Raw genomic sequence first — 12956 nt, forward strand, 5'->3', positions numbered from 1 at the left:
TTGAAATATTTGAATTTTTAGGTCTGCAATAATATTTCTTTTTGGGAAAATTCTTTCATGTTTAATACAAATCACTATCATATATCAAAGTTCATTCAAAGTTTTTAGTAAAGTTTTTAAAATGGCACACCAATATTTTTCGCCATAAATAAAATAATTGCAGCAAACATTTTCGTGATAAAAAAAAACAATGTTTTCTCTTATATTTAATGCAAAGTGATTTACACATTCAAATGCATAGACAAATTAAAATTGCTTTTGAAAAAAAAAACATATATTCTTTTAACAATATTAATTTTTTTATTTTAATACGGTCCCCAGAGCTAAGATTCCATATATATAATTTTTTTCCTTATGAAAAATTTGATTTAATTAAAATGCATATCAACTAAATGCTTAGTTTATATTTCTTTAATGTATATAAACTTGTTTTTTTATATATTATTCGAAAAAAGTCCAAAAAGTGTTGTACACTTTACATACATACTTACAAAAAAGTAAAACAAAAATTAACAACTAAAAATTAGATAATTTTTACAATACAATGAAAGGAAATTAAATTAATTTTTATACAGAAATTAAGAAAGCTAAGACTAAAAATGGCTTTATTTTATAATGTGTATGTTTCGTGGGATTTTATTGAGAGTTTTGGTTTTTTCATTTGTTTTTTTTTTTTGTAATAAATAATTATAATTATGTGTAATGTGTATGGTAATTTTTTAAATCTAATTCATTCGTTTATGTTTCATGAGGCAGTATAAAAAAAGACTTAAAATAATTTTTGGCTGTTTGTTTCCTAATAAAAAAACAATGCTTATTTATTTAATTCTTTCTTAGAGGAGACTCCCTCGATCGCTCTCTCTCTCTCCCCCTTATGCTATGCTCTTGCAGTTACTTATCTAGACTTTGTATGGTCTTGCTCAAAGCTGAACCCAGTTGACTAAATGAGGGACGTTCTTTGGGATTAACATTCCAACAGGAAGACTATGAAAATAAAGAATATAAAATTTATTAATTTCTAATTATTTTTTTTTTTTTTTTCGAAAATTACCAAAATTTCTTTCAAAGAATCCGGTGTTGCCTCTGCACATTGCCATTCCAATTTACCCGCCTGACTTCGTTGTATCACTTCCTCGTTGCTTAAATCTTCATGGGGTATCTTAGTGGCCTGGGTAAATAATTCCCAGACTACAACGCCAAAGGCAAAAATATCACTCTTTGTGGTATATTCATCTTCCTGCACACATTCTGGAGCCAGCCACCTTATGGGTAATAAGGTATTACGATGTTTGAAATATTCACGATTATATTTGTCTTTGCACAAAGCTGGATATGATACCTTAACAATGAAATCACTAGAAATAATGCAATTACGTGTGGCCAAGTCTCTGAAAACAAAAGAACGAGAAAAATATCCACATTAGTTTAAGTGCTAAACTTCGTTTTTTTTTTAATTTACTTACTTATGGATAAATCTTGCACGATAGATGGCATCCATGCCTCGAGCAATTTGATAGGCTACTGCCAAAACTTGACCGGTTTGTAGAGGAGGTGGGGAAGAGGAATTCGTCGAAGTATTCACTTTACCAGCTGTGGCCAACAAAAATTGTTTCAGATCACCCTGGGTGGTAGATAAGGCAAAAATAAATAAAAAATTAATATGGAGCACAAATATAAGGTCACCCTAGGAGGTATAAAAGAACAAAATTAAAAATTAATATGGAGCAAAAATATGAAGACACTAAAACAACTGAATGCAGCAAAGTTGGTCAAAATTGGCTATATAATAGTCCGTATAATAAGACCTCCATTCGTTACCCCTCTTAAGCTTGAAAACTTCCAGCGATAAATATGTATATGGATTTGTTTTATATTTATGAACACATTTCACTAATACATTTCTTTCTATAGCCCAATCCTTACGAATTTTAACGCACACATGGAAAATTTGTATATGGAAATAATAATAAATGACTATTAAATGTTACGCAGTCATTAGTCATCATCGAGCAATTCAATAGAGTTTTTAAATTCCAAATCGGTCTAGTATAGACGAAACGTATGAGTAACATTATTTTTAGTTGTATGTGTGCGTATAATTACTAATAATTATTATGGGCTTTAAAGTAGCCTTTTACGATGGAAAACTTTTTGTATCTTTTAATAGAAAAATTTCAAAAGGCTTCAGATTTTATACGGGATACTAAAGTAGCAAAATTGATCAAAAAATACTATCCCGTATAATAAGAACGGTTACCACTCGGGCCAAAATTCTTATTTTGCAAAATATTGTCAAAATTTTATTTCTATAGATTATTTTATAAAATTTTTATTTCTATAGAAAATTTAGTCAAAATGTTATTTCTATAGAAATTTTTGTCAATTTTTTTTACTTCTATAGCAAAATTTGTCAAAACTTTATTTCTATAGAAAATTTTGTCAAAATGTTATTTCTATAGAAAAATTTGTCAAAATTTTATTTTATAGAAAATATTGTCAAAATTTTATTTCCGTAGAAAATTTTGTCAAAATTTTATTTCTATAGTAGATTTTGTCAAAATTTTATTTCCATAAAAAATTTTGTAAAAATTTTAATTCTATAGAAAATTTTGTCAAAATTTTATTTCCATAGAAAATTTTGTCAAAATTTTATTTCCATAGAAAATTTTGTCAACATTTTATTTCCATAGAAAATTTTGTCAAAATTTTATTTCCATAGAAAATTTTGTCAAAATTTTATTTCTCTAGAAAATTTTGTCAAAATTTTAACCCATATAAAATTTTGTCACAATTTTAATTATATAGAAACTTTTGTCAAAATTTTATTTCCATAGAAAATTTTGCCAAAATCTTTTTTTCTATCGAAAATTTTGTCAAAATTTGATTTCTATAAAAAATTTTGTGAAAAATTTATTTCCATAGAAAATTTTGTCAAAATTTTATTTCCATAGAAAATTTTGACAAAATTTTATTTCCATAGAAAATTTTGACAAAATTTTATATCCATAGAAAATTTTGTCAAAATTTTATGTCTCTAGAAAATTTTGCCAAATTTTTAATTATATAGAAACTTTTGTCAAAATTTTAATTATATAGAAACTTTTGCCAAAATTTTATTTCGATAGAAAATTTTGTCAAAATCTTTTTTTCTATGGAAAATTTTGTCAAAATTTTATTTCTATAAAAAATGTTGTGAAAAATTTATTTCCATAGAAAATTTTGTAAAAAAAAATTATTTCTATAGAAAATTTTGCAAAAATTTTACTTCCATAGAAAATTTTGTCAAGATTTTATTTCTGTAGAAAATTTTGTCAAAATTTTATTTCCATAACATACAAAATTTTGTCAAATCTTTTTTTTCTATAGAAAATGTTCTCAAAATTTTATTTCCATAAAAAAATTTGTCAAAATTTTATTTCTAAAGAAAATTTTGTCAAAATTTTATTTCCATGGCAAATTTGGTCGAATGTTTATTTCCAAAGAAAATTTCATCAAAAAGTTATTTCTCTATATAATTTTATCATAATTTTATTTCTATAGAAAATTTTGTCAAAAGTTTATTTCCACAGAAAATTTTATCAAAATTTTATTTCCACAGAAAATTTTGTCAAAATTTTATTTCTATAAAAAATTTATTTCTATAGAAAATTTTGTAAAAATTTTATTTCCATAGAAAATTTTAACAAAATTTTATTTCTGTAGAAAATTTTGTCAAAATTTTATTTCCATAACATACAAAATTTTGTCAAATCTTATAGAAAATTTTCTCAAAATTTTATTTCTAAAGAAAATTTTGTCAAAATTTTATTTCCATGGCAAATTTTGTCGAATGTTTATTTCCAAAGAAAATTTCATCAAAAAGTTATTTCTCTATATAATTTTATCAAAATTTTATTTCTATAGAAAATTTTATTTCCACAGAAAATTTTATCAAAATTTTTTTTCCACAGAAAATTTTGTCAAAATTTTATTTCTATAAAAAATTTATTTCCATAGAAAATTTTGTAAAAAAAAAATTATTTCTATAGAAAATTTTGTCAAAATTTTATTTCCATAACATACAAAATTTTGTCAAATCTTATAGAAAATTTTCTCAAAATTTTATTTCTAAAGAAAATTTTGTCAAAATTTTATTTCCATGGCAAATTTTGTCGAATGTTTATTTCCAAAGAAAATTTCATCAAAAAGTTATTTCTCTATATATTTTTATCAAAATTTTATTTCTATAGAAAATTTTATTTCCACAGAAAATTTTATCAAAATTTTATTTCCATAGAAAATTTTGTCAAAATTTTATTTCTGTAGAAAATTTTGTCAAAATTGTATTTCCATAACATACAAAATTTTGTCAAATCTTATAGAAAATGTTCTCAAAATGTTATTTCCATAGAAAAATTTGTCAAAATTTTATTTCTAAAGAAAATTTTGTCAAAATTTTATTTCCATGGCAAATTTTGTCGAATGTTTATTTCCAAAGAAAATTTCATCAAAAAGTTATTTCTCTATATAATTTTATCAAAATTTTATTTCTATAGAAATTTTTGTCAAAATTTTATTTCCACAGAAAATTTTATCAAAATTTTATTTCCACAGAAAATTTTGTCAAAATTCTATTTCTATAGGAAATTTTGTGAAAAATTTATTTCCATACAAAATTTTGTAAAAAAAATTATTTCTATAGAAAATTTTGTCAAAATTTTATTTCTATGGTAAATTTTGTCAAAATTTTATTTCCATAGAAAATTTTGTTAAAAAGTTTATTTCTGTAGAAAATTTTGTGAAAAATTTATTTCCATAGAAAATTTTGTAAAAAGAAATTATTTCTATAGAAAATTTTGTCAAAATTTTATTTCTATGGTAAATTTTGTCAAAATTTTATTTTTATAGAAAATTTTGATGGACAATTATTCGTATTTTTTTAAATGGAAAACTTCGCTGGGGCTCCACAGCGTATAAGTAATATTGATTTTACGAATATAATTTCTATTACGGCCATAATTCTAACAAATTCCCTTTGCAACTCACCCAATCTGTATATTCCAAGACCATATAATGCGGATCCTTTTCTCGACATAAGCCAAACAAACGTACTACTCCCTTATGTGTCAATGTACGGAACATTTCAATTTGCCGACGAAATTCTTGGCAAGCTGTTTCGTCTTTGATCTTATTCAAAGCCTTAACCATAACCAATTTATATTCCTCTGTGGTTGTGCCATTGGTATTTGTATCATTATCACTGCTACATGTCTCCTGCTCCTCTTTAATTTCTTCAATATCATCCATAGAGGTTTTCGATCTTCTCTTTTCCACCGTTGTTGATGTGGTTGCTGCTGAACCATTGCCATTGTCACTATTGCTATTACTGTTCTTTTCAGTATCGGTGTCTTTATCCTCCGAAGTTTTTATGAGGTTAGATTTAATTTTACCCACGAAGACATCACCAAATTCACCACGGCCCACCTGAAGCATTTCCGTTATTCCTGACCGGGGAAAACTCAACTGATCGTAGACATTGGATTTTTTAGATGTTTTCGAATGATTACTGCAGGCTGTGTCATCAGACTTTTGAGGATCAGTGTTGCCATTTGCCTTGTTAGGATTATTGTTGCCATTTGTCTTGCGGATTTTGGCCGACTTGGATTCTGAGAGACAGGGTTCATGTTCGGCATTTTTTTCACCTTCACCAGCTTCGGGATTATCACGGCCTTCATTTAAACGAGCTTTACGGGCCTGGCGCCTATAACGACACCAGACCATAAGGCCCACTACTAGGATGATATAAGCAAAGGCCACGGACATGGTTATCAGAACGGCTCGGGTAATCAAGAAACCTTCTTGGGGTTCAACTTCAACATCACCAGCAGCTGTAAAATAACGCAAAAAAAATTCAATGGTAAGCAACAAACCCGTCTTCCTTTTCTTCTCATTCTTCCAACTTACATTTCACTATAAAACGAACTTCCTCACGTTTTAATCCTGCACTATTTCCTATAGTACAACCATAACTGCCTTCATCTTCGGGCTGAACATTACGTATCTCCAGAGTACCATTCTCAAGGAAATGGAAACGCAAACGATCGGTATTATTCTCACTAAGATATTGCAAATCCTTATCCCATTGTATAGTGGGTTTTGGGTCACCCGTTGCTTGGCAATGCATTATGGCCACTCCAGATTCCATACTTTCAATGGGACCCTCTGGAGCTACCAGAAAGCGTGGAGCCACCACAACATTTATACTCACAGTGGCATTTATTTGTCCTTGTGAATTGATGGCCACACAAGTGTAGTTGCCACGATGTTCGGATGTAACATTTTTAAAAGTTAAAGTGCCATTGATGTCCTCCAGTGTATCTGGCAAATCATCCTTGAGATCCTGAAATGGTAGAAAATTGCAATGAAAAATGAGCAAATAAATAAAAGTGGCCACAGCCAAAAAAAAAAAACGAAAAAGAAACCAAACGAAAAACTCTTGAAACTTTTTCGAAAATAAGCGAGACAAAGACTGTAACAAGGCTGGGCGGAAACCAACTTCAAGTTAATAAGAGTGACTACCTTCTCTCCCACTCTCTCTCACTCTTCCCAAAAAATATCCTGCTTGTTAAACTTTATGGTTTCCCGACCACAAACCACTATGTGCGTGCCTTCGGGGCATCCAAACACTTTGCCACCATTGTTATTGGTCAATGACTTATTTTATTTGTTGTTGCCAACAAAAGCGTCAACAACTTGGAGCAATTTATCCTCATACCCTCTCACCCTCACATAAGAGCATGAAGTCAATTTTCACCATATAGAGATGATGACTTTGCTAAGCTTTTTAAAGTATTTATCTTTTTAAACATAATGTTCAAATAAAACTAATTTTGTGTCATGTTCTTCTTTTCGATGAGCTATTTTTTGTATTTCTTCTCTAAGTATTCTCGGTTTCTGCTATCTACCATATACTCCTCAAGTAGTTTCTGGTTCGTTTACTTTGAGAGCTATAGGCTATAGTTATAAGGTGCTTGTATGGAGTAAGGGAATATGGATAGTAACAAGTTCTGGTCATTCTTTAATGCATTTAAATGCACACATGACAAAGTGAGGCAAAAACTTGACTAACGATGTCTTTAAAATGTCCTTAGGATATTGGGTTATTAAGGACAATGTTTGTTGTCTGAAAGTTTGCAGAGCCGTATAAGTAATATTATTTTAAGAAGTCTTGATGCGTATTATTTAATTAATATAACGCATTTAAGTGCTCACACATAGCAGAGTGAAGCAAAAACCGAAGACAAATTGTCTTTAAAAAGTCCTTTGAATGCCAGTTTATAACGAACAATTTTATTGTTTTAGAAAATTAGGAAAAATATAACAGAACTCTAGAGCGTATAAGTAATATTATTTAAAAAAAGATCTAGATGCGTATTATTGTTATTATTTAATGTAACTTATATTTTTATCTTAATTTAGGACTTGATTTTCCAAGCGCATAAATATAATAACATCAGCCAAGGTATTGATGAGAGTTGCATTTAGTATGTCCTTATGGTACCAGTTTATAAAGGATTTTTTTTTTAATTATTGGACATTGTATTTGAAACTATAATACGGAAAATTTTTAGATTTTTTTAATGCATTTAAATGCACACATGAAAAATAATGTGCACACTTCAAGCCAATAAAATTTTCAATGCCATACCACTAACTATATTCTAAAAACAATTCCCATGTGACTTAAAAACTCAAATCTTTGAATATGCTACAAGCAAATAGAACATTTGTAGATTTGTAGGATTTTTTTTATTTTATATATTTTATCAAATAATTTGACAATGAATTTTCCTAAACAAAAAGAAATCTTTGTTATGTAGAACAAGTATGGAAAGTCTAAACTCGGGAGGGGAAGGGAATCGGCCATATTTTACCATGCCCCACTTTATAGATCAAAACTTTTGATACCATCTCTAAACCTTCAATGTTAATTCTACTCATTGAGCAAAATTTCATGTAAATCGGAGTAAAACTTTGGTCTCTGTGGTCACATGAGTGAAAATTGGGCAAAAAATATACATATATGGCAGCTATATCTAAATCTGAACCGATTTCAATAAAATTTGGTATACTTGACTATCGTACTAATTGTTCTCCTTGTGCAAAATTTCAAGTAAATTACGGTAAAACTCTGGCTTCTGGAGCCATATAAGTGCCTATCGGGCGAAAGATATATATGTGAGCTATATCTAAATCTCTACCGATTTATTTCAAAAGCAATAGGGTTCTTTTGTGACCAAAAACAAATACAAATTTGATTGGATTAAAACTACGACCTAGACTTTGATCACAAAAATGTATTCATAAACAGACGGGCGAACAGACGGATGGACAGCGAGACATGGCTCAGACTCAGAGTTCGGCCCTGAGCATTATTGTCAAAGACATTGCTTTCTTAATCGTCTAGAAAACTAATTTTTCTACTCGTACTCTGCCCGTTCAACGTTGAAAGATTCAAAGACATTATCAATGTTGCTTATCTTTATTGACAACAACTTCTCAATTTTTTAATAAACTTAAATACACACATATATAAATGAAATATGAACTTGATATATGCAGAATTTGTAACGTTTCGATAGCATCAGTATCATTACTTGGTGATATATACTCAATACTTGGTGATATATACCAATATAAGGTAAATAATGTTTCTAGGATAACATGTCGTATGATTGATATGATTTCGAAATATCCGTGCACACATTGAAAAATATTGAGTAGGCTTAACTACAGAAGCCTTGACCATTTCCTAGAATTCTCAAAATTTATAAAACAATTAATTTTAATCTAAAAAATCGGAAACCAAAATAAAATCATTTTTATACCATAAGTCTAAAGCAATTCTAATATAGCCCCCATTAAACGAGCTAATGAATTAATAAGGACACAAAATAAATCTTCTAAATTCCATGAAAATCCAAGCTTTCCAATTCTATATAAAACATTAAAGTGTGCAGAGTAATAATGGAATAAGTAACCTCAAAAAATTATTTCTCAAAGTAATAATGAAATAAGTAATAATTTCTCCGAGTTCGTTATGCCTTTTATAGCAATCGAGATAGGAAAATATAGTACTTTAAACTTTTCTAAGTAGATTTTGATATGGCGTTTGTCCCTTCCCTAAGTTCACAGTTTACCACCTGCCACATATGGCCATCGTACTCCACACCAATAAAACTAAACAGGAAACCAAGCAACACAAATGAACTCAAGAAAACTAAAATCTACACCCCGGCTAGGAAGAGAAATATGAGAAGAAAAAACCCAAAACAACAAAATTAAATACAACCCCACCCATTACTTACCTTAAGCCATTTCACTTGGGGCACTGGTGTACCCTGGGCCTTACAATGTACTTTGCCCACCGAACCTAATTCGAGATTTTTCGAAGTAGGCTGTGGCATGAATTTCAATTGTTCAATGACTTGCAATTCACCTGGCTCCGAGCTAATGGGCCGATAGCCTTCCACTACAACCTGACAAACATATTGACCAGCATCACTGGCTATGACACTGGCAAATACCAGTGAACCATTATCTTTGGCAATGGAAACGCGTGTATCCTCACGTAGCATGGGATCCTTGTTGGCATCCAAAGAACGTTGCACCACCGATGAGGAAGCCGCTGACGCGCCATTATTCAATTCTATTTGCCTTATGATTTTGCCATCTTTACGCCAACGAAGTATAATTTCACTCGACCCACCATCTGGTGCTTGCAAATATTTTTCCGCTATGGCATATTGACAAAATAGTTCGGCAACATCATTCTCTTTAACCGTGGCACGTTTCAGGGGACCCTTGGTTATTTGCACATCCTCAGCCAAAGGTAATTTATCATCATTGGCCAGACTGGGGCTATTGTCACCTCTCTTGCCGCGACACAAAAACACATCCTTCATGCCATCGGGCATAATGTAGTTCTTTTTTAGGCGAGGCATACAATTTGTGGAATCCTTAACACTAGACCACTTTAGAATGTAACCTTTGCGACTCATCACACGACCAGCAGCATTGGATGCTATACAACGATAGAGTCCCGTATCCTGGCCAGTTGGATTGCGTATAATTAAACGATTCTCTTGCAATTCAATATTTTTCAGAGAGCTTAATTTTTCACTATTACGGAACCATTCAATTTCCAAAAGACCATCACCGGATGAAGCTTCCACATGACATTTGAGTATAACCTCGTGTTGGTAATTGGCCAGTAATTGGACATTGGCCGTTTGTATCCCTGCAATAGATGAATGCAAAAGAAAATAAAAAATTAAATATGATATATGGACATTATTATATAGAGCATTATTTTTAATTCGATTCGATTTATAGTAGTTATTTTGTGAGTTCATAATGAGATACAAATGAATATTGAATGTTGGTACATGTACAGGCAAAGAGATTTGCAGATGTGAGTAATATTTTATGATAAAAAAACTAAGAGATTTTCCCATAAAGTATTTATATTTATAGCAAATTTAAGGCCACAGTGTTGATTCTTTCGTTAATCCTGCCGTAAATTGTTTATACTCAAGAGCATTAAGTTTTGTGCAAATTTATACAAAAACAAGTATATACAGCAGTAAGTTCGGCCGGGCCGAACCTTAAATACCCACCACCATGAACCAAATATTAGGGTTTCCTTTGAAATTTCAGGAGGGCTTGAGGACTTGGGGATACTTCCCGAAGATAAATTTAAAGATTTCACTTATGAGGACTATATCAGATTCTGGATTTATAAGAACCATTTTTGCTTGAGTTTTAGAGGAATCATTAACAAGAAAATAAGTGTGCAAGAAAATTATAAAATAACGTCTTGATTTGAAATCTTAAATCTTTAGAAGTAAAATCTGGAAATTTTACATTGAGTTTCAAGCAATTTTCATGATCAGTGCGCCTTCTACATCCTCAAGAAGTGAAGTCGGTTTATATGGAGGCATTACCAAATGGACCGATAGAAACTTAATCCGATACACGTTTTTGTGAGTCTAAAATACCAGAATATTTACAATTTCAGGCAAATCGGATAAAAACTACGGTTTCTACAAACCCAAGGAGTTAATCGGGAGATCTTTCTTATGGGGGCTATACTAAAATATGGACCGATACTCACCGTTTTCGGCACACTTCTTTATGGCCCGAAAATACCTCTAGATTTCCTATTTCAGGCAAATTGGATAAAAACTTCAGATTCTAGAAGCCCAAGAAGTAAAATCGGGATATCGGTCTATATGGGGGTTATACCAAAACATGGACCGATACTCACCATTTGTGGCACACCTATTTATAGTCCTAAAATACCTATAAATTTCCAATTTCAGGCAAATTGTATATAAACTACGTATTCTAGAAGCCCAAGAAGTAAAATCGGGAAATCGGTCTATATGGGGGCTATACCAAAATATGGACCGATACTCACCATTTTCGGCACACATCTTTATGGTCCTAAAATACCTCTAGATTTCTAATTTTGGACAAATTGGATAAAAACTACGATTTCTATAAGCCCAAGACTCCAAATCGGGAGGTCGTTTTATATGGGGACCATATCAAAACATAGGCCGATACTCACAATTTTTGGCACACGTATTTGTGGTCCTACAATGCCTCTAGATTTCCAATTTCAGACAAATTGGATAAAAACTACGGTTTCTATAAGCCCAAGACCCCAAATCGGGAGGTCGTTTTATATGGGGACCATACCAAAACATGGACCGATACTCACAATTTTTGGCACACGTATTTGTGATCCTACAATACTTCCAGATTTCCAATTTCAGGTAAATTGAATAAAAACTGCGGTTTCTATAAGCCCAAGAAGTAAAATCGGGAAATCGGTCTATATGGGGGCTATACCAAAATGTGGACCGATACTCACCATTTTCGGCACACCTCTTTATGGTCCTAAAATACCTTTAGATTTCTAATTTTGGACAAATTGGATAAAAACTACGATTTCTATAAGCCCAAGACCCCAAATCGGGAGGTCGTTTTATATGGGGACCATACCAAAACATAGGCCGATACTCACAATTTTTGGCACACGTATTTGTGGTCCTACAATACCTCTAAATTTCCAATTTCAAGTAAATTGAATAAAAACTGCGGTTTCTATAAGCCCAAGAAGTAAAATCGGGAGATCGGTCTATATGGGGGCTATACCAAAACATGGACCGATACTCACCATTTTTGGCACACCTCTTTATGGTCATAAAATACCTCTAGATTTCAAATTTCAGGCAAATTGGATAAAAACTACGATTTCTATAAGCCCAAGACCCCAAATCGGGAGGTCGGTTTATATGGGGACTATATCAAAACCTGGACCGATGTAGCCCATCTTCGAACTTGACCTGCCTGCAGACAAAAGACGAGTTTGTGCAAAATTTCAGCACGATTGCTTCATTATTGAAGACTGTAGCGTGATTACAACAGACAGACAGACAGACAGACAGACAGACAGACGGACAGACGGACATCGTTATATCGTCTTAGAATTTCTCCCTGATCAAGAATATATATACTTTATATAGTCGGAAATCGATATTTCGATGTGTTACAAACGGAATGACAAACTTATTATACCCCCATCACCATTCTATGGTGGTGGGTATAAAAAAACAAATATAAAAATCAATATCTTTATGAGTTCCTCAGTAGGGAGAGAAATTTAATCATAATTCTATGCCGAATGATCATAAATTTAATTTTCGAAGCCTGAAACGAACTGATACTAAGACACCAAAATAATTCTTGATAGCAAAACAATCCAGATTTTCCATATTGTCTGTATTTGATTATGTGTGCAATTGAATTTTAAATAATATATTGCTTTAAGGAATTTGCCAAGAATTATGTATTTTTTATTTTCAATAAATTAAAGGCGAAATAATAGGACATAATATGAAATTACC

General features: G+C 31.0%; 1 protein-coding gene across 1 annotated transcript in view; it reads right to left on the minus strand.

Annotated features, from left to right (window-relative positions):
• Positions 1-438: 438 nt before the first annotated feature.
• Positions 439-12956, minus strand: part of otk (protein tyrosine kinase 7) — a 51085-nt gene continuing 38567 nt past the window's right edge. The window contains exons 4-9 of the mRNA XM_075311237.1: positions 9348-10279; positions 5944-6379; positions 5026-5867; positions 1464-1621; positions 1052-1388; positions 439-984 (exon numbers count right to left, since the gene is read on the minus strand). Of these exons, the coding sequence (XP_075167352.1) occupies positions 892-984; positions 1052-1388; positions 1464-1621; positions 5026-5867; positions 5944-6379; positions 9348-10279 (2798 nt within the window). The 3' untranslated portion in view covers positions 439-891. The remainder of the gene's footprint in view (positions 985-1051; positions 1389-1463; positions 1622-5025; positions 5868-5943; positions 6380-9347; positions 10280-12956) is intronic.

The sequence above is a fragment of the Haematobia irritans genome, chromosome 5 (genome assembly GCF_050003625.1).
Source record: "Haematobia irritans isolate KBUSLIRL chromosome 5, ASM5000362v1, whole genome shotgun sequence".
Taxonomy (NCBI): domain Eukaryota; kingdom Metazoa; phylum Arthropoda; class Insecta; order Diptera; family Muscidae; genus Haematobia; species Haematobia irritans.